The following is a 21,929-nucleotide window of genomic DNA, read 5'->3' as shown; positions in this document are numbered from 1 at the left end:
CAACTTTCATCCATGGAGACTGATTCTTGGATACAATGAATTTGAAGGTGAAATCCCAGTGGAATTTGGGAATCTTACCAACCTGAAGTATCTTGATTTGGCCGTTGGTAATCTTGGTGGGGAGATTCCAGCTAAACTTGGGAGGCTTGAGCTATTGGAGATAATGTTTTTGTATCAGAACAACTTTCAAGGCAAGCTTCCTGCGGAAATTGGCAACATTATTTCATTGCAGTTGCTGGATCTATCTGATAATATGTTATCACATGAAATCCCAGCTGAGATTACTTAGCCTCAAAATTTACAGCTCTTGAATCTGATGTGCAACCAGCTGTCTGGCCATGTACAACAGTAGGATAAAAAACCAAGCACAAGAAACGAATTCTTATCAATCTACTTAACTACAAATGATTGGTTTTTCAACATGAAAATTTACGAGAGATATTCTAAAAGCAAACTTAAAATGTAGGAGTAACTCGATTCAACAAAATGCCATAGCATATGTACCAAATGACACTTAAGCTAGAGGCTTGGTCTCATCCTCATCTTCTTCTATCTTGGTGTCAAGTAGAATCTAACATAACCAATCTTCGCAATCTTGTACTCGGCCACAACAGGCAGTTCTGAAGACAGCAAAATTAACATAAATTCATACCGAGAGAGTGAAGCTGCAGCTAGTTGTCAAATTCCAGTAGTGTCGTGAGAATGCAATCCACGGGGTGGAGAGAGAAACAACTGACAGCCAAGCCAAATGTGGAGAGACCCACGGCGAGAGAGAGTGTTGTGGTCAACTGAGATGAGTGTGTGTGTGGTTTGCGTTTGCGTAAATTACCTCCACAAATCAATTCCGACAGCCGAGAGAGTGAAGCTGCAGCTAGGTCTCAAATTCCAGAAGTGCCGTGAGAATGCAATCCACGGGGTTGGGAGAGAAACAACTGACAGCCAAGCCAAATGTAGAGAGACCCACGGTGAGAGAGAGTGCTGTGGTCCAGTGAGATGAGTGTGTGTGTAGTTTGCGTTTGCGTTTGCGTTTCAGAAACTCGAGCACGTGTGTGGTCTGCGTTTGAGCAAGATGAGTCTGCGTTTTCAAGCTACAGTTAAATCTTTTATAGTTAGCACAAAACGAACCGTTTTGTTCTAACTGTGGTACTCATTGGTGTGAGAATATCGGTGTTGTATTTAAATAGGTTTCTTCGTGTGAAAGAATACTTTTGGTCAGACTCACAGTCCCCATTCTTGAGGCATAAAACTTAAATTTCGTGGGCTTGAAACTTGAATGTCGATCATTGAAATTGTATTCTTTAACGTCGAAATTTTTTCTGTGCAGTGCAAGCATCATCTATTTATTATAGAAGGGTCATTTGTCACAACGAAATACCCTCCTCCCTCCACTATTACCATTTAATTTAGCCATCTTTTTAGTACCACATATGTATATATATTAGTTGTAAATTTGGTGGAATACACAGTTATGTGTGATATTTCATTTATTAATTAATATTACAATATTAACAGATCCATAATAAAGTTAACCAACACAACATATTAAATTCTTCAAATTTCTATAATTATTAGAATTCAACGTTTCAATTTAGAAAGGATACTCATAAATATTTATCTAATGTTTTCTTACATATTATTTTATCACTAAAGTTTTCTGATAACAAAATTTTTCCACCAAATATTAAAAGTAATAGAATATTTAATAAAATTTTTGTTAAAAGACTATTTTAACCCTTAGAGTGTGTAGAAAAATGATTTTGTCCTCTAAAATTAAAAAAATTCTAAAAATCAAATATTTTCAATGTTAAAACTTTTGAAAATAACTGCTTATGTAATATTTATTTTATATCATTTTTAACAAATAAAAATAAATTATAATAACAAATTTAATAATAAATTATTATTTTAAGAAAACTATTTTATCTTAGTTGCTTGTTCTTTTAACATTTGTATTTAGCTAATCAATTTAATAAGTACATATCAATTACAATATTTAATTTAATAATCCTAAATAATTATTTTATTTTATTGAAAATTTATCAACTTACTACCTGAATTATGGGAAAATTATTAAATATTTATTTTTATTTTTCGTTTTATATGAAATTATCGCTATTGTTCAAATTTATCAAATTAAAATACCCTAAACACCATTGTGACCACGTCATTTTTTAAAAGAAATTAATTATTTGGTAGTACAATGATAACAATTGAAATATCATGTAATAAAAATATAATTTTCAAAAAAATCTTAATAATAAAATAATATATAAAAAATATTAGGTGGGTATCTCGTCTAGAAATATTATTTTCAATTTGAGTTGGGATTATTCAATGTGAGAAACTCAGCGATACCCATAAGAAATTTAGGTCTAGGTCGTATGAGGTTGTGGGCTAGGGCGAGCAAGCAAGTTCACGGGAGTGGCTGCATTTGTTGATCCATAGATGACGGCATTTATCTACCTCACTATGCAACGGCCTTCTTTTTTTTTTTTTTGTTTTTTTTTTTACGCTACGCAGTGGCTTATTTAAAAAAATAATAACAATAAAATAAAATAATTCTTGATAGAAAGTATTTAATACTTTCGATTATTTTTTAGACTAACAATAATAAGGGGAAACCTTAGGTGCAACTATGGTACCGTGCCACAGTTACATCTATCCGTTAGATGTCAGTGGACCCCACCAATCTAAGTGCATCCAACGGCTAGATGCAACTGTGGCACGGTGCCACAGTTGCACCATAGCCTGATCCCAATAATAATATCTTTTTTTTTAACTATGTTCAGCGGATTGACACACGCTAAAAAAATATGAATAGATACAATTAAAAAAAAATTCCAACAAAACAAAATAAAACAATTGCTCTATCATCACGAGTGAGTCAAAGGATCATAAAGCATTCAGCATTTTAATTCATTTTATAAAATTATTATAATTGTATTATTAATTTTAGTATTCTCTAATATGTTAATTGATGTGATAGTCCCTGCTCAAATATGTCAGGCAAATATCTCGAGTAATACTTCAAAATTCCGTAAGATAATTTTTCGTTAAACACAATAAGATGATATAAATAGTAAAAATTTGTGTGGTTATAGTGCATTAATAAATCTATATATTGTCTAACCTAACACACGATGTTATTATTATTTCTTTTCACAGAATCACACAATATTAATTAATCACAAATGATTAACTGATATAATTGAACGTCTTTGCACCAGTGAAAGATTTATTAGACAATAACAGTTGTATTGTGACATGGTTTTCTTACGAAATATTTGTGTAAAATATCACTAAAGTCATAGGACATACATAGGATGATCGACAATATGATTAGAAATTTGTGTTCACGTAATTAGGTTTTCAACCCAAAAAAAAAAAAAAAATTACTTTTAACATTCCACTGTTCTTGTTGGGGATATTCATTACTATACAGATCGTGTTCTAAGTTCTGTTTTAAAATATCTCTATAACTAAATTATTATGACCAAAGCTTCAGGATCATCCGGGACGACAGTAGCACAGTTCTTGCAAAGATGACGTGCCATGGCCAACACCACAAGCCACACAATACTTACTCTTAAAAGAAAACTGTATGACTTGTCATTTTGAACTTGTCATAAAGTTGACATCTGGTGCAATTTACGAATTCTGTACGACAAGTTGTGTATAGTTTTAGTACATAGATGACGCGTTGTAAAACTCATACATGGGTTAAGATTGTATGATCTCACGTTTTGTAAGTTCTTCCTATGGGTGACATGTCATATCTTTTTGAGGATTTGTATGATGTGTTGTTTCTATGATAAGAAAATAGATGACATGTCGTATTATTGATTGATAATAATTTAGTTACAGAGATAATTTAAAGTATTCTACGTAAAACGATAAATTAGCAATTATTATTTCATGGACTAAATATTTAATTTTTTTAATTATTAAAAATCATTTTTCATATGATGAATCATTTATTTAAGTTAATTATTATTTATTGATGAAAATTAACAAATTTCACAAACTTAGACTTGAGAGATTTGCAAAGTGAATTTCACAAACTTTTCCATTCAATTGGTTATTGACCAGAAATGGAGTTTTCACTTTAATCAAGGCTGTCTAAATGTTTCGTGTTGATTTATCAAGCCACCTAAAAAGATCTGCATCACTCAAATTTCTCAAGGAAATTTCCTTGATCTTACTTTGTCTCAAGATGTTAAAGATGAGTTGCTTTTGGTCCCACTTCTAGGTATAGGAAATTACAAAAGCTTTGGATTTCATTTCCAGAATTTCATATTTTATGAAAAAGAATTATTAAAAAAGAAAAGAAAGAAACAGGGTGTTCAATCTTAGTTACTATTAAGTTGAAACAGAGTGTTCAAGTTGGAATATAAAATTAAGTCAACGAAGACTACAAATATTGATGTCTTTAGTCTTGTCTTTAACTAGAACAGAAAACGAATTAAGTTATCGGGAAAGAAATTTCCCGCATCCTGCAAGCTGAAAATGAGATGTTAATTTACTATAAATAAAATAGCAATCTGTTGTTCATGTTATCAAGAAATCAAACAAACCAACCATGAGTGTCGGTGTTGCCCTTCTATTCCTCCATTTTCTGGTGATATCAACCATTAATAATAACATAAACTTCTGCAATGGAAGCTCATATGCTGCAGCAGGTTGCATTGAGAGTGAGAGGGAAGCACTTCTGAGCTTCAAGCAAGATCTGGAAGATCCTTCGAACCGGCTTGCCTCTTGGAATAATATTGGCGTTGGAGATTGTTGCAAATGGTATGGTGTTGTGTGTGACAACATCACAGGCCATGTCCTTGAGCTCCGCCTCAGAAATCCTTCCAGAGATGACGGATCACCTGCTGAATATGAAGCTTATGAGAGGTCAAAAATTGTTGGTAAGATAAACCCGTCTTTGCTCGGTTTAAAGCATTTGATTCACTTGGACTTGAGCTACAACGATTTTCAAGGGATCCAAATTCCTCGATTTCTTGGTTCTTTGGAGAATTTAATGTACTTGAACATTTCTAGAGCTGGATTTGTTGGAATTATTCCACACCAAATTGGTAATCTTTCCAATCTCCAATTTCTTGACCTTCGTCCTAATTACTTGGGTGGATTATACGTTGAGGATTTTGGTTGGGTATCTCATCTTTCTTTGTTGAAGCACCTTGATTTGAGTGGTGTGGATCTTAGCAAGACATCTGATGGACCACTGATCACAAATTCACTCCATTCTTTGGAAACGTTGCGTTTCTCAGGTTGTCTACTGCATCACATTTCTCCACTCTCTTTTGCCAATTTCTCTTCTCTTGTTACTCTTGATATTTCTGATAATCAATTCGCCGACTCTTCGATTGTTAATCAAGTTCTTGGCCTTGTTAATTTGGTTTTTCTGGATCTGAGCACTAATAATTTCCAAGGTGCAGTACCTGATGCAATTCAAAACTCCACTTCTCTCCAACATCTTGATTTATCTCGAAACCACTTCAGCTCCTCTGTGCCTGACTGGTTCAACAAGTTCATTGATCTTGAGTACCTGTCTCTCAGCTACAATGAGTTGCAAGGTTCCATCCCAGGTTCTCTAGGGAACCTAACCTCCATAAAAAGCCTTGATCTGTCATTCAATAGACTTGAAAGCAAAATTCCAAGAGCATTCAAAAGACTTCGTCACTTAAGGTCTGTCAACCTGTCAGGTAACAAATTGAGTCAGGAGATATCTCAAGTCTTAGATATGTTCTCAGCATGTGCTTCAAATGTACTAGAGTCATTGGATTTGAGTAACAATACGCTTTTTGGTCTTTTGACTAATCAAATTGGGAACTTTAAAAATTTGGATTCTCTGGACTTAAGTTTCAACAACATATCTGGTCATATTCCATTATCTCTAGGGCAACTTTCATCTCTAAGATACCTAGATGTTTCTACAAACAATTTGAATGGAACTCTTTCCGAAAATCATTTTGCAAATCTCACAAAACTTGTGGGTTTTGATGCATCCGGGAACTCCTTAGTGTTGAAAGTCGTCAGTCCTAGTTGGACCCCTCCATTTCAACTTCAAGCAATAGGATTGAGCTCTTGTTTTATTGGGCCTCAGTTTCCGCAGTGGCTTCTTTCACAAAATCATTTAATTTATCTAGACTTGTCCAACTCAAGCATTTCAGATACCATCCCTGATAGGCTAGTAAAATCTCTCTCTCAAATAAATTACTTGAATCTTTCTTATAACCAAATCTTCGGACAGATTCCAGATTTAAATGATGCTGCCCAGCTTGAAACACTTGATTTTAGTTCCAATAGCCTGTCCGGTCCTTTGCCTCTCATACCTTCCAGTTTAACTACACTTGACCTCTCCAGCAATTTCTTGTCAGGAACCCTTTCCAGGTTTTTATGCAATGAGATGAATAACTCAATGAGATTGCAAGTTCTCAACCTGGGGAACAATACTTTGTCCGGAGAAATACCTGATTGTTGGATGAATTGGTCATTCTTGTTCTTCCTCCATTTAGGTGAAAATGATTTCACCGGCAACCTTCCAACGTCGCTGGGAACTTTAAGCTCCCTTCAGATACTGCACCTTCGCGGTAACAGGTTCTCTGGAAAAATACCAGTGTCACTTCAAAACTGTACCGAGTTAAGATTATTTGACATTAGCGAAAATGAGTTTGTGGGAAACATTCCAACATGGATTGGAGAGAGATTATCAGGAATAATACTTCTGTCACTTAGGGCAAACCAGTTTCATGGCTTTTTTCCGCCGGAACTCTGTGGTTTAGCTTCTCTAAAAATTTTAGACCTTTCTTCTAACAATCTTACCGGTGTTATTCCAAGATGTATCAATAACTTAGCAGGTATGGCCAAGGAAGTTCTTGAAGTAGACAAATTTTTTGAAGATGCACTAATTGTGTACAAAAAGAAAGTGGTCAAATACCCTATAGGCTATCCATATTATCTTAAAGTTTTAGACCTTTCAGCCAATTATTTTTCAGGAGAGATTCCATCCCAAGTGACGAATCTTGTAGGGCTACAGACATTGAAATTGTCACATAACTTCTTCAGTGGAAGAATTCCAGTGAATATGGGTGCTATGAAGTCAGTAGAGGCTCTTGATTTCTCTTCTAACCGGCTCCAGGGTGAAATCCCCAAGAATATGGTAAATTTGGAGTTTTTAGAAATCTTCAACATATCGTATAACAACTTGAGCGGGGAAGTTCCTCCTGCCCAAGGTCAATTTGCTACCTTTGATTCAGACTCTTATATCGGCAACGAATATCTGTGTGGACTTCCACTTCGAAAATTGTGTGCGGGGAATGTTTCAACACCTGTATACGAACGTGGATCAGGAGGAAAACATGAACTGAGCTGGCTTAATGTCAGCTTGTTACTAGGAGTTATATTGCTGATTTTTGGAGTGTAATTGCTCTTATTTCTCAATAAAAGATGCTCAACAATGTTGTGAGAATATATTGTTGGAGTTGTAATAGTTCCTGTTTCTTAATTTTTGGGAAAATTTTTCTCGTACTTCAATTGTATGTTCGGAGATGGGTAACATTAAAATTTAAAAAAAAAAAAAAAAAGAAGAAGAAGGGGAGTAGCAGAGCATTGGCTCGAATAAAAACACTTTTTGTTTAAAAATATTAATATGCTTATGGCAATTCAATTCCCTCTCATCTACATGAAATTTATCCAGAAAACAACTTAATTAGAAAAAAAAAAAATCGTCTTTGTACTGCATAGCTCCGATGCGTCTTGTTTGACTGGTGATAAACTTTGCGGATTAGTTTATATAATTAAATTTGGAGAAGTTCAAAAGAGTCAGTATATTAAAAAAAATTATAGAGAATAAAACATTTTTTTTTTTTTGGGACTACAGGTTAAGAATTAGAACCGTTAAAGATAGGGAAAATGAGAAAATGAGTAGTCAGGAAGGAGGCCAAATTACAGAACTCAGCTGCAATCAATAGAGAATTAAGGAAGAAAAATGGCAATATGTATGTCATAATTGTCTTAATTTTAGCTCATAATCTTCTTGATTTGGGAGGATGAAATTCTTTTCAAATTCTTCATCTAATTCCAATCACCATTATTCATATCCTCGGGACGATTTAGTTATAAGCATATTGGCCCCCAAAAACGATTTACCTTATGATAAAGGAGATGATAACAAGCCACAAGCCATAAATTTTGTCGTTGGGGACTAAAATGGCTTAGCCATAATATCAGTCCACGTTACATGCAACTGACTGATAAGAAACCATTAATTTATTTATTTTATATGTATAAGTCATGAGTAATGACTTTCCTTGTGGTTTCTTTGATCTTCACGTAGAGTTTCCCGGTTGGCATTTTTCCATTTAGTCTTTCTTGACTGCATATGCAGAAATTACTCTAAAAGTATACAATTCAATAATTGTTATACATTAATTAAGCCTTGACTTGACTTGAGTCTATAAAAATACACACTCAAAAGCAAAAACTTCAACTAATACGATAAAAAGTGCGGGACCTGCACGAAAAAGAAATAAATAAATATATAGTTTCTTGTTAGTATTGACTCCAAGTCCCAGGAAGCATCGGACTCAACTCCCGATAGTGAAGGAAGAACTCTAGGTTATATCATAATATTTATGATTTAAGTTAGTTTCAGTAGAGATCTGATAATATTAGTAGAATTTTTACTGTCAAATATCAATGTACGGAAAAAAAAAGAAAAATTCCACACTTAGATTGAACGATTAGTAATAGTTGATAATTACATAATTAAGAAACAATATCATTTGGAATTAATAGAACTTAAAGAAAGGATTTGATAAGAACAACCCGGCCTGTTAACCCCATGTAATAACATCAACTGATTGATGTTCAATTGTTGTCCATTTTTAACAATTATTAAATGATATACGAAATTTTCGAACTTCTGAATCAGAAGAGACGTTGGGGTTTACCGAAAAAGATAAAATCTTGAACAGACTTAAAAGTCTACTCCTTTACTTCTGGACCCATTACAATTAAAATTCTTTGAATATACTGTATAATTTCCTGCATTTTAATTACTCGCAGAAACTTCCTACAACTTATACGTGGAAATCGTGGTCATTATAAACAGCCTATTGTATGGTAACCAAAGGAGATTCACTGCTACCGATTTTCTAATTATTATGAAATTAAACCATTCAACCATGAGTGAAGTTGCTGCCCTGCTTTTTCTCAAGTTATTACTTGCCATAGCAACCATCAATATTAGCTTCTGCAATGGAAGCTCTTATGTGGCTTGCATGGGGAGTGAGAAAGAGGCACTTTTAAGGTTCAAGCAAGATCTCATAGATCCTTCGAACCGGCTTGCCAGTTGGATTGGTGATGAAGAAGATTGCTGCACATGGGCTGGTGTTGTCTGTGACAACTTCACAGGCCATGTCCGTATGCTTCAACTCAGAAATAATCCTTCCCAGATATCAATGTTGGGTGGTAAGATAAGTCCCTCTTTGCTTAATTTAAAGCATTTGGTTTACTTGGACTTAAGCTTTAATGACTTCGGAGGAATTCAGATTCCTCCATTTCTTGGTTCCATGGTGAATTTAAGCTACCTTGATCTTTCAAGTGCTGGATTTTTGGGAATGATTCCTCACCAACTTGCAAATCTCTCTAATCTACAGTATCTTGACCTCAGTCAGAAATACTTGGGTTTATACGCTGAGAATTTAAGGTGGCTATCCGGTCTTTCTTCATTGGAGCACCTTGACTTAAGCAATGTAGACCTCAGCAGAGCTTCTGACTGGTTGCTTGTTATGAACACACTCCCTTCCTTAGTCTTGCTGCGGCTCTCAGGTTGTCGTCTCTCTTACTTTCCTCCTCTGTCCGTTGCAAATTTTTCATCTCTTGCCACACTTGATCTCTCCAATAACCAATTTCAAAGCTCTTTAGAACCCAATTGGATTTTCGGTCTTCATAATTTAGTCTCTCTTGATCTTAGAAATAACAGTTTCGGCGGTCAAATTCCTGATGGAGTTCAGAACTTGACTTCCCTTAGACACCTTTATTTGTCCAACAACCATTTTAATTCTTCCGTTCCCAAATGGTTCCATAGGTTTAGCCTTCTTGAGCAAGTTTCTCTTAACTCCAATAGCTTGGAAGGTAAGGTTTCGGGTGCATTGGGAAATCTTACTTCTATCAATAGGCTTTATCTCTCAAACAATAGGCTTGAAGGGAAAATTCCAAGATCTTTGGGAAGACTTTGCAATTTGAAGTCAATATCTTTGTCAGGAGTCAACTTGAGTCAGGAGATGTCTGAAATCTTTGATATTTTCTCAGGATGTGTTTCTGATGGGCTTGAGATTTTGGTTTTGCGAAATTGCCGCATTTTTGGTCCTTTGACTGATAAACTTGGGCAATTTAGAAATCTAGACACTCTTGATCTAAGTGACAATTTCATTTCTGGGCACGTTCCATTGTCTTTAGGTGAACTTTCAACATTGAGAGTTGTAGATCTTTCCTTGAACAGATTAAATGGAACCCTTACTCAAATTCATTTTTCTAATCTCACGAGGTTGCTGGACTTCAAAGCGTCTGGTAACTCATTAACCTTCAATGTCAGTCTTGATTGGTTTCCCCCTTTTCAACTTGAAGTGTTGGGTTTGCAATCTTGCGAGTTAGGCAATCAATTTCCCCCATGGCTTCATTCACAAAAGCATTTAACTTTTCTAGATATTTCCAATACAGGAATTGTAGGTACAATTCCTACTTGGGTTTGGAAAAATCTCTCCCAGATTAATTATCTAAATCTCTCTCACAATTATATCCACGGGGAGATCCCAAATCTAACTGATGTGAGTCAACTTGAGTCACTTGACTTGAGTTTCAACAATTTATCCGGTCCCTTACCTCTTGTTTCATTCAGTGTGTATGCTCTTGACCTTTCAAGCAATTCCCTGTCAGGATCCATTTCTCATTTCTTGTGTGATGGGATCAATCAATTGAAGGGAATGCGAATTCTCAAACTAGGTGAAAATCATTTTTCTGGGGAAATACCTGATTGTTGGATGAATTGGCAAGATTTGTTGGTCTTGAATTTAGCCAACAATAATTTTACCGGTAATATTCCAATCTCTCTGGGAATGTTAAGTTCCCTTCAATCATTAAACCTTCGGAAAAATTCTCTCTCCGGACAAATACCAGTGTCATTTCAGAATTGCACAAAGCTGGTAATGCTTGACATTGGCGAAAATCAGTTTGTAGGAAATGTTCCAACATGGATTGGAATAAGATTTTCAAGCTTAATGATCCTCAACCTTCGTTCAAATAAGTTTCGTGGTGTTTTACCAAACCAACTCTGTGGTCTAACTTCTTTGCATGTCTTAGACCTTGCTGATAACCATCTTTCTGGGAGCATACCAAAATGCATCAGTAACATTAGTTCCATGGTGACAGCCAATTTTTCAATAGGCACTGATATACAATATCCAAGTGTTTCCACAGGAAAGTATATTGAGGATGCATTACTTGTGCTGAAAGGAAAAGCAGTTGAATATAACACAATTCTTAAGTTGATAAGACTTATAGACCTCTCCAAAAATAAGTTTTCAGGAGAGATTCCTTCAGAAATAATGAATCTCAGAGCATTGGTGTCATTGGATTTGTCTTGCAACTCTTTCACCGGAAGAATTCCTAAGAGCATCGGTGCTTTGGAATCAATATTGTCTATTGATTTCTCTGCAAATCAACTTTATGGTGAAATCCCCCAGAGTATTTCAAGTTTGACATTTTTGAGTCATTTGAACTTGTCTAATAACAAATTGAGTGGGAAAATTCCTTTAAGCACACAGCTTCAAAGTTTTGATCCCTCATCTTTTGCTGGAAATCGACTCTGTGGTTCTCCACTTCCTAACAACTGTTTTGTGGCTGCTCCAGCACCACAAAATGAAAGTGAAGATGATATTGATGGAAATGATGATGGTGATGAAGATGAAGTGAATTGGTTCTATGTAAGCTTGGCATTGGGATTTGTAGTTGGCTTCTGGTTGGTGATGGGTCCTTTACTTGTCAGTAGAAAATGGAGGTATAGGTATTATCATTTCCTTGATAGACTTGGCAACAAAATTTTCTGGGTTGTGAGAAAATGTTGGTAGATGTTTTCATTGTGAAGCTTTTGTTTATTCGTCCTACGTACAACTTTTTTTTTCTTTTTTTTTTTTTAATTTCTTCTTATGTAATTTGATCAGCCAATAAATGCGAAGGAATTTGTATTGAGTCATTTGTTGACTCCAATATTTGAAGTCACCCATTCAAACATTTGAAACTGTCAAAATATGTATGATATCTAACTAGGATTATTTATAAAATTTTATTTTACTTTGTTCTATCAAACATTAATTAAAAGACTCACAGAATAAATAGACACTATCAAACACTTGGCATTAAAGTCTAGTATTAAAGTTTTCTGCCCCTAGATCAAAATTAAAACAACTGCCATCCAACATTGTTGCAGAAATTTTCTAGTATGATGCGAAAATTCAAGATATGATTGCGGGGGAGCTTCACAATTTAGATTCTGTAGAAATGGAAATCCAGCCCCACTCAAAAAGAATTTACACCCAAATGATAAATAGACTGCTGATTATAACTCCAGTATATGCATATAATTTACAGGTAATTGCCCTGAAACAAACCAGCAATTAAAAGATGCAAAACATGCAACAGAAGAAGCAAAAGTATGTATGTATCATCAGCTAATGAAGCAACCAAAGATTTTAACCATATAATATTCCACCATACAAAATTTGGACACCAGAGCCCAATACCAAATTTGTCTCAGGCGGAATAACTTTAACAACTTCACACTCTGCAATTGAAGAATAAGCTTCAGATTGATCAGGCAGATTTTCAGCATTGCCAACATGTTCATCCCACAAACCATCATGCTTCTTCCTAGACTTGATTAGTTCTGCTATGGTCAGACTATCTTCTTCAGAGGAATCAGTTGTCACCACATGATTAGATTTGGGAGGAAAACAAGGAGGAACAGGAGAGTCATTAGCATCTTTCTTCACTTCTAGACACAATGATGGCCTATTTGAAGGTAATTCAACAGGGGCAGATTCAGTTTTCTTTTGTTTTGAAAGCTCAACTAGCTTTTGAACTTTCTTTGGAGGACAACCAAGGGCAGGAGAGAAATCATTGTTTCTGTTCTTCCTTTTTAATGACTTTGGTGATCTTCCCAAGCTCTTCAATGCAAAATGAGAACAAGTAGAGGCAGCAGCATCACTTTTCTTCATTCTCTTTGCTTTCTTAGGGATCTGTTTAAAACCAGGGAAACTATTTTCTCTCTTTCCTTTTGATCCCTTTGGTATTATCTTTATTGTTATCATTGTTTCTGTTCTTCCTTTTTAATGACTTTGGTGATCTTCCCAAGCTCTTCAATGCAAAATGAGAACAAGTAGAGGCAGCAGCATCACTTTTCTTCATTCTCTTTGCTTTCTTAGGGATCTGTTTAAAACCAGGGAAACTATTTTCTCTCTTTCCTTTTGATCCCTTTGGTATTATCTTAGACATCGAGGGATTTCTTTTTTTGTGGCAAAGCACCATCACTTGCACTTTGCAGACGTGACAGTGATTTCTTCCACCACTTCAGATATCGGGTGGTAACACCTGCCTCGTAATGCCTGGAAGGTATGTACAATTTGGCATAAGTGACAGGCTTACAGAAAGAACTCCATGCAGATTTAGGACTCTTATTTGCTGGAGCAACACTAGCTGGAAGGTCTTGGTCCATCCCAAATTGCATTGTGATTCTCTGCGGTAGGTACTGCTCTACACAGTCCAGCCCAAGTAGCTCCGAAACCCTCAAGCATTGACCCCATGATTGTAATTCTTCTGGCAAGTCACCATCAACCAGTACCCTTATTTCCTTTTCTCCGTAAAACATAGGCAGCTTCAAGTTGTTTAGAGTTTTCGCATAGGGACGCCAGTCAAAACACTCCAGGGATGAATCTAGAAGAAGACTAGAACCATCCTCACATTCTCATCTTCCATCATTAATTTGTGCCACTGAGCAAATCTTGGCTCACCTCTCATGATCAAACTAGGCTCAGATCTCAAATCTTTAAACCTCTCCCTAGCCCATATTTGAACTAACCGAAACGGTGACCATATAGTAATCTCTAACTTCCTATTTTCATCTTCCCAACTGTCTACCAAACTTAAAGCAACAATATTTTCTTTTAAAAAACTCAAATCTATATAAATTCCAGAAAGAACAGCTGGCGAGAGTGCAATTCTAGTCCCTCTAGCTAATTTTACAGCAATTGGAAAAACAGATCTGCTAATTACAGAATTAAAGTTTGGAAAATCAAACCTCGACAGCCACAGGGAAAGAAAGGCTTCATGATCAATTTCGCTCCACTATCCATGAATTTAGCCATCCACTTACCATGTTACGGCTTCTTAGCTGTACTTCTATTGAGTTCCTTTACAGCTTGATTCAATTTCTCCTGTGTTTCCATCAGCTCATCTGTTTCAAGAGGGCTAAAAACAGGGGAACCCAAAACAGAGTACCCTGCAATCATCATATCCTCTAATGTAATGGTGGCTTCACCCCATGAAAAAATGAAACTTTTGGTCTCCGGACACCATTTCTCAGCAAGACCAAGAACCAAATCATAGTTTCTCCGAATTTCATGCGTCGAATTCAAGATTACTTCATGTATACCGGCTTTCTTCCATATAGATTCATACAGAGCAGCCATCCTTCCAACCCAAGCTTTCCATTTCTTTTGCGGCGGCCTCCATCCGTGAAAGTTTACATTTAAAGGCCAACTTTTGGGTTCAAAAATGGGGGGCAAGGAGGAAAGACAGTGAGTAGGAAGCTCAAAAACTTGGCCTTTAATGGAGTTGACGCAAGGTTTGAGAAAATGGCCAAGTCTCTGTGTAGGCTTTGGACCACCATTGGGTGAAATCATGAGCTCCTCTCTCACTTCAAACCCATTGTCTTCTTCTAATTCGTCCATTGCTGAAACCTCACAAATAAAATATTGTCTCAACAACAGACGAGTTTGTGTGATGAGTTTGTGGGTTTTAACTTTTAAGCGTTCTGTGTGTTTAGGCTTTCAAGAAGAGGGAATGTCAAACCTTCGGCTTCCCCGAGAAAAAAGAGAATTAGATGGTTGATTTTCTTTCCCTTTTAAGGGAAGGTGGGGGGGGGGGGGGGGGGGGGGGGGGGGGGGGGGGGGGGGAGAAAGTCAGCAGCAGCAGGAGAGTGACCTTTTGGTGACAGAGTCACAGATTAACCGTTAATAGCATAAACTTGATGCCCTTGGCTTGAATCTGGATCATCGAGATTGAGCTGTGAGTTGTCCGGTGCTTTAAACGATTTTATAATGACAAATGGTTTCAGAAAGACCTTTTGTTAATATTCGTTATCCACAAGGGCATTCTAGTAATGACAAGAAACGAAATTTATCACGCTTTTTTTTTTATTTGAACCTACCAAATTACTTTTCAAACTCACTTTTTTATTAATAATTTTATTACATAATTACTCATAATCTAAATTACTATTATAGACAAAAATAATTATATAAAATTATTTTACTTTTTACTCCCTCTTTGAACCCACCGCAAAGCACAATCGAAGTATGCTTATCCCTCATCCAAAGTTGAGCCTTTCCAACTTTTGTTTGTTGTTCTAGTAATTTTAATTTGGGAATACAGTGTTTGATACTGAATTTTATTAAATATCTTCTTCTCTTTTGAATTAAATCTCTTTAGAATTCAATTCATAAAATAATAAAAATAAAAAATAATCTCCTTATAATTTAATATTTTTCAATTCTCTCGTTGGAATGATGCAATTTTTTTGAAACAAAATTTTGAAGCATCCTAAAAATTTGAGACCCAAGTGATAACTACTTAATTTAATTCATGGTGTACTCTAAATTTTTTAATTGAAAAAAAAAAAGCACTTTTCGGTTATGAAAATAGCCAAATTGCAGTGCACCTGCGCAGGAAGAAACAGAGGCTGCGATTATACATTTTTATTATTTAACTCGATCAGGAAAAAAGAAAATAGAAAAGAACTCTCATTGTTCCATTGTTTTTCCTGTAAACTATGTTATAAAGAGATTTTAGTTTAAATAGGGATATATTAGGTATTTAGGTGAGTTTATAGAGTAAATTTAAAAATTTCTAACTTTAGTAATGAGTTTAATAAGTAATTGCATTTAGAAAGTATTTTAGTGAGGGAACCAGCTGCCTTCCAACCGGTGGAACATACCCCTTATTTTGTCGTTTAGTTTCCTCACCGTTAGATATGTGCGAAGTTCATCAAACGGCTGCAGTTTGCTAGCGTAAAATTGAATTCCAACCGGCAACCGTTTGAGAGAGCTCTGACGTGGTAGGGTTTTAACAAAACTTTGTCAAATATTTGGCCATCAATTACTTGAAAACATATATTCCGTACTGATAAGCTTAGAGTCATCTATTGTGATTGTGGTATCTGTGTTCGCGATAGGAGATAGGAAGTTGGTCGGAAATTGCAGGTAATTTCTAATTTCATGATTATTATTTAGTAGTTGACGAGTTAAATACAGAAACGGGTCAAAATAGATATTGCAAGGGTGGAACATACTTTACTTCGTCGAGTATTAGCTTAGATAAAATAGAAATTTGAATCAAGCTATATAATGAATTATACTTGACTTTAGGAATGAAGGTAAGAGGATCTCATAAGCGGAAGGCAGGAGATTTCGAGAGTAGTTGTGAAATGTTAGTGGACGCCCACCGTTCAAGAGGAAGTAAAGACAGGGAAAACAACCATGGGTTCATAAGCTTTTTGTAAGTACAAGCAAATAATGAAGTTTTTAAAAATTAGCCCTGCGGTCTTTTGTTCTTTGTTTCATTGTTACTTGATAGTTATTATAGTGTGTTGTTGAATTGTTAGTGCCGAGAGTGTTCGTCAGCTGAAGGCAAAGGATGGAAGGGCATGCATTACGAACGAGGTATGTGAGTATCGAAGGAAATAATTAATTGTATATTGAACATAGACAATACAATAAAAAATTATGTGGTTTATTTGGTTTTATTGCTTCATAGGTTCGGAAGGAAATTAGAAATGCATTCAAAAACTTGCCAGTAGAGGAAAAATGCCAATACAAGTTTCAAAGTAGAAGAGGAGGTAAAGCGAATGTGGAGAAAGTGAAATTCCTTACAAGGTGTGCACCCGATAGATTGGCTGCCTTGGTTTCTCACTTGACAGAGAAACAAAGAAAGGCAGTGTGTGATATTGGATTGGGCAGTATCATTGATCTTAAATGTGGCCGGCTTAAAAGAAAATTATGTGCGTGGTTAGTAGAGAGAATCGACACAGCTAGGTGCGTCTTGCAATTGAATGGTCATGAATTGGAGCTGAGCCCTAATAGTTTTGGATACATAATGGGAGTAACTGATGGAGGAATGCCTATGGAATTACAAGGTGATTCTGCAGAAGTTGCAGCATATCTTGACAAATTTAATGCAACATCTAGAGGAATAAATATAAAGACAATGGAAGATATTTTGCTAACTTCAAAGGATGCGGACAATGACTTCAAAGTGGCTTTTATGCTGTTCACATTATGCACTCTTCTTTGTCCACCAGGTGGAGTACACATCAGTTACAGTTTTCTGTTTACTTTGAAGGATGTTCATAGCATTCGAAATAGAAATTGGGCGACATTTTGCTTTGAAAGGTTGATGCGTGGTATTACTAGGTACAAGGATGAGAAATTGGCACATGTAGGTGGTTGTCTTCTATATCTAGAGGTAAAATCCTTCATATTAATGGTAAATTTGTAGGTTAATTAAATTCCTGATTTATGTCATGATTTATCATGTAAAATACGTAAGGTAACATATGCTTTTTTGTGTGTGCGTGTAATGTGGTAACAAACGTCGATTCGTCCATATTTGTAGAGGTTAAAGCATGTAGGGTATGAGTAATCTTTCATAATGAGTGAATAATTAGTTTAGTGTATGCTGATTGGTAGAACAATTGAGGGGAGCAACGGATTAGGACTGAGAAAATGTGGTGTGTAATTGTTGAATTTGTTGCTGCAGATTCTGTACATAAATTCTGTCGTGTACGGGAAGGTACGAAGAGATAGGTTGATGTGTCCTCTAACACTGTGGAACGGGAGCGAGATCAAAAGGTTCATGAAGTGGATAGAGAAAAAAGGGGGCTATGGTAGCAAACAGGTATTCATTTTTCAACCTGCACAAAATTAAACTTAGTTTTAATAAAAAGTAAAAGAAGAGAAACCTTTAAAAATGTTAACATAGTATAAGATTGACACTGTATTGTTACTTGGAATAGAATTAAATAAAAAAGAATGTGGTTCTGCAGTTTGGGAAGATAATGAAAGCTTATAACAGCTTATATGAATTTGTTGGGAAATATAAAATTAATGATGGCTAAACAATGGCTGAAAACTTAGTGGCGTGTTTTCTATTTTTGTTTATTGAAGGTATCAGTTCGCGTTCCTTCATATGGGGATAGTCGAGCATGTCTTGAAGGGGCCATTGAGCCTTGCGATGAAGAATCGGATCAGACAGGCTATTCAAAAGCAATATTCATGCCTTCGACGGTTGATGATCTAGTTGTTGATGTAGGTGATCTTATGAGAATGACTCAGAGGGTTGTTAGCAGAGTATGGAGGTTGAAGTCACGATTGCCCTGTAGAGAAAACAATGGAGCTCATGAAAATGCAATGGAGTTCGATAACATGGACGAGGTATCTTCTAGGCAGTTGTTGCACAAGGGCACTACTGAGGATGAAGAAGACATAATGTCTGTTATTGAAAAATCCAATAAGTTATTGTTGCAGGGAGATGTAATTGAAGATGACATGGAGACAAAATTATTTGAAATGCACGAATGTGGGAATGAGAAGGAAGTTCGGGGACGCCATAGTAACAGTTGTTGCTTTGGTACTTCTAATAAGGTGGTCTTAGAGTAAAAAGTGTTGAGGATATTATGTTTTAAATATTGTAATTATAAGAAAACTTGAACTAATGTTTGTTTTGTAATTGGGTAGGTGGATGAGAGAATAAAAACATCGTTGTTCGTATTACCTAAACGGACATTGACGATGGGTGGGGTGACCTGTAACCCTGGTTTTCGGCAGGAGAAGGAGATGGTTTTCGACAATAACCAGCCTCGGCATGGTCGTTACAAGGCTGGTCCATATATGTTGGCCGTTCCTTTTTCTAGTGACGAGACTAAGTTAATTGAATACAGCATGGACGATATGCTTGATAAAGGGTAATAACATGGTGTGGTTTCTGAATCATTAGATGATGAATTTGTTTATATAAATATAGAGGGTTAGAATAAGTAATAGCTATTGTTCTGTTAGCTCTTGCATGGTAATTTGTTTATGGTCGATTTAATTTTTCAGGGAGATTCTATTTCAGAGTAAGTATAATCAAGTTAGTAGGAATGACATGCTTTCGCTAGGTCCCGGAAGACTAGTACATGTAAAGGTAAGAGCATAATTTTGTCTTTGCTTTTGTTAATATACAATATGAATTTTTTTTATATATGAGCAGAGTTCATTAATGTCATGCATTCAGTTATTTGTTTTGGGCTGTGTTGCCAACGTTATGGAATGACAATGGTCGAAATTTATGTTTGTATAATATTTTTTTCGCAGATAGTGAATACCGTGACAGAAATTCTTTCTGCCAAAGAATGCTGCAGTAGTGCAAATATGACATTGAGTTGGTTCCTTCCCCCAGTTTATGCTGTGCGTACGTTTTGATATAGCTTCAATATAGTGCAATAGTTATATTTCACATGTTTTCCCTTGGACATATCAGATTCTATGGTTGTCGTACATGTATCTTTAGGGATTAAATTTCAATCTATTAGTAAAACCGTACATATACTCTGTGATGGTTAGTTTCTCATTAAATCTCTCTTCAATCTTCTGGCCACTGTTTGTGGTGTTGAAAAGTTACAGGAAAGGGTTTTGCGGAATGCATGTGACATTGATACATTGCATGAAGATGTTGTTATGCGGGACTTTTACATGAAGGATGTTGGTAAATGTGCTAAGGTGAGGCTTAATGTTACTGTCTTGTACCAGAATTTATTGTACTGTTTATTGATAAAAAATAAGCTTTTTTTGTCAGATATTTGTTCCCGTTAACCATGGGTTTTGTCACTGGTACTTGTTGATTATATTCATTCCCGAAATGCGGGCGGAGATATGGGATCCAAACCCCAGTACATTGACCTCAAAGATGTTCAACTCAGAAGCGAAAACAATTGTGAGTTATGTAATACAGTTATGCATAGATTGAACCCACTCCGCATACTAATGTTTAAAATTGTGTACCTATTCATACATTCCAATATAACCTTTTGCATTCATTAAAGATGGTTGTTGTGTAATTTGCATTATCGGTGCCTAGCTGCGGTCATTGGATAAAATTCTTAATGGGGATGCCCGAAAAGTTTTGGCTGCTGGAACAAAATTTGAGCACTTCACTGTACTACAAGTAACTGAATTTGCAGTCATACCTGAGTCCTATAACTATGGAGTACTTATTCTTTTGATGATGCAGAGAGGAGGAAAGTGGCTGCAGAATCCAACCTTTCAGGTTTGTTTAGAAACATTAGAATTCGTATAATTTGATTACACATGCATTTTATAATTTTAGTGTATGTACCCACCAAGTAGTGTTTATCCGTATTTTTTTTTTGTAGTGTGATTTTGATACTGAACGGTCACAGCTCGTACTACAACTCCTAACCTCGATAGTTAACTCTATCAAAGAGAAAGTAATGGAAAAATCTCGTGATTATAATATGGCCAATAAAATCACCTCGGAGTTGATGTGTGCTGCAGTTGAGAATAAGTATCTGAAAAATTTAAGGAAATCCAGGAAAATGGGACATGGTCGGCGCAAGTAAGTGATGAGATAATTTGATTGTGTTAAAATGTAGATTTATTTACAACTGCAACGTGGTGTGGCTTGCAGTGGACGTGGAAATAGTTATATAGTAGGTTATTATGTTTAATTACCAGTTGATCTTTATCCTCAGGTCTGTCATTTAATAGGACAAATTACTGTAAACTTTTGGTCAATGTCGTTAATATAATTTCCATGGTTCAGACTAGTGTGTTATGTTTTGTTATTCATTTGGTTCGTAGATTGTTAGTTGCCTAGTTTCATAGACAACTGTGATTTACATTTTTGCTTTCGAACTAGTAAAACGTTGGGCCTGAACTTTTAAGTGTCTCATATACACCCAAAGATATGGTTTTTACGCATATCTTTGGGCAGGACAACATTTACGGATTCATACTGCCTTCATGTAAGCAATGAAAGGTTTCTCTATGGCCAAAAAAACATACACCCCATATTTTAATCGATTAAATGGCGTGATAATGCATTCAATCTGTGTAAGGAATACAAAGACGGTTAAAGATGCAATAGTACGTTTTTTCGTTAAAATGCTGCTGAATTAACTTGGTTATTTCCAGCTCTATTTGCATATAGGCCCTGGAAATGACTTGATCATTTCGAAATTATTAGTTCATTACATAACGCCATGAGGTTACTTGAGACGAACATGTACAGGGATAAACATTTGAGCAACTGAGAAAGGATAACGAATAGGACTTTATAGTTGTTATAATCAAACTATATAGAAGCTTGTAAGCAATAAGAGAAGTAGTATAAGAATATGCAACACAGAAGAGGATAATTTATTTGATGTGGAAAATAACTGAGTGAAAGTGCACAACCACGCTATTGCATCTAACCAAAAATATTCTCACACATAGTTCGAGCGTTTATTGTAACGATTCCTTAGGCGTCCCCTTCTCAGGATAACAGCTGAAAAGAAAATATTAGGAGTCATAAGTTGCAGTTGTTACTTA

The 21,929-nt window shown here is 35.7% G+C and overlaps 5 protein-coding genes across 10 annotated transcripts; 3 read left to right on the top strand and 2 right to left on the bottom strand.

Moving 5' to 3' along the window:
* Window positions 1–4,579: 4,579 nt before the first annotated feature.
* LOC112497973 (receptor-like protein EIX1) lies at window positions 4,580–7,429 on the top strand. The gene has a single exon (XM_052434127.1). The coding sequence runs from the start codon at window positions 4,580–4,582 to the stop codon at window positions 7,427–7,429; it is 2,850 nt and encodes a 949-aa protein (XP_052290087.1).
* A 1,737-nt stretch (window positions 7,430–9,166) lies between these two features.
* LOC102622834 (receptor-like protein EIX2) lies at window positions 9,167–12,512 on the top strand. The gene has a single exon (XM_015525861.3). The coding sequence runs from the start codon at window positions 9,171–9,173 to the stop codon at window positions 12,132–12,134; it is 2,964 nt and encodes a 987-aa protein (XP_015381347.2). The 5' UTR covers window positions 9,167–9,170; the 3' UTR covers window positions 12,135–12,512.
* Window positions 12,513–12,592: 80 nt separating this feature from the next.
* On the bottom strand, window positions 12,593–15,011 carry LOC107176681 (uncharacterized). The gene has a single exon (XM_052434467.1). It carries the CDS (start codon window positions 15,009–15,011, stop codon window positions 14,439–14,441), a length of 573 nt encoding a protein of 190 aa, XP_052290427.1. The 3' UTR covers window positions 12,593–14,438.
* Window positions 13,550–14,426, bottom strand: LOC112497974 (uncharacterized). Its single transcript, XM_025097848.1, has 3 exons — window positions 14,360–14,426; window positions 14,073–14,222; window positions 13,550–13,995 (listed from the first exon to the last, which is right to left on the bottom strand). The coding sequence occupies exons 1-3, from the start codon at window positions 14,424–14,426 to the stop codon at window positions 13,550–13,552; spliced, it is 663 nt and encodes a 220-aa protein (XP_024953616.1).
* A 1,371-nt stretch (window positions 15,012–16,382) lies between the features above and the next one.
* Window positions 16,383–21,163, top strand: LOC102608522 (uncharacterized). 6 transcript variants are annotated; one of them, XM_006475619.4, is made up of 13 exons: window positions 16,383–16,541; window positions 16,707–16,836; window positions 16,943–17,000; window positions 17,095–17,802; window positions 18,097–18,234; window positions 18,504–18,980; window positions 19,074–19,300; window positions 19,437–19,521; window positions 19,692–19,788; window positions 19,995–20,096; window positions 20,173–20,310; window positions 20,455–20,643; window positions 20,750–21,163. In XM_006475619.4, the coding sequence occupies exons 2-10, from the start codon at window positions 16,709–16,711 to the stop codon at window positions 20,024–20,026; spliced, it is 1,950 nt and encodes a 649-aa protein (XP_006475682.1). In that variant the 5' UTR covers window positions 16,383–16,541; window positions 16,707–16,708; the 3' UTR covers window positions 20,027–20,096; window positions 20,173–20,310; window positions 20,455–20,643; window positions 20,750–21,163. The 6 variants fall into 6 exon arrangements, with proteins under 6 accessions (XP_006475682.1, XP_052290284.1, XP_052290283.1 ...); XM_052434324.1 differs by having other exon boundaries at window positions 18,504–18,983; window positions 20,001–20,096; XM_052434323.1 differs by having other exon boundaries at window positions 18,504–18,983; window positions 20,608–20,643.
* The last annotated feature ends 766 nt before the right edge of the window (window positions 21,164–21,929 follow it).

The sequence above is a fragment of the Citrus sinensis genome, chromosome 9 (assembly GCF_022201045.2).
Source record: "Citrus sinensis cultivar Valencia sweet orange chromosome 9, DVS_A1.0, whole genome shotgun sequence".
Taxonomy (NCBI): Eukaryota; Viridiplantae; Streptophyta; class Magnoliopsida; order Sapindales; family Rutaceae; genus Citrus; species Citrus sinensis.
Note: the sequence above shows the minus strand (reverse complement) of the source record. Positions and strands in the feature narration are given on the sequence as shown.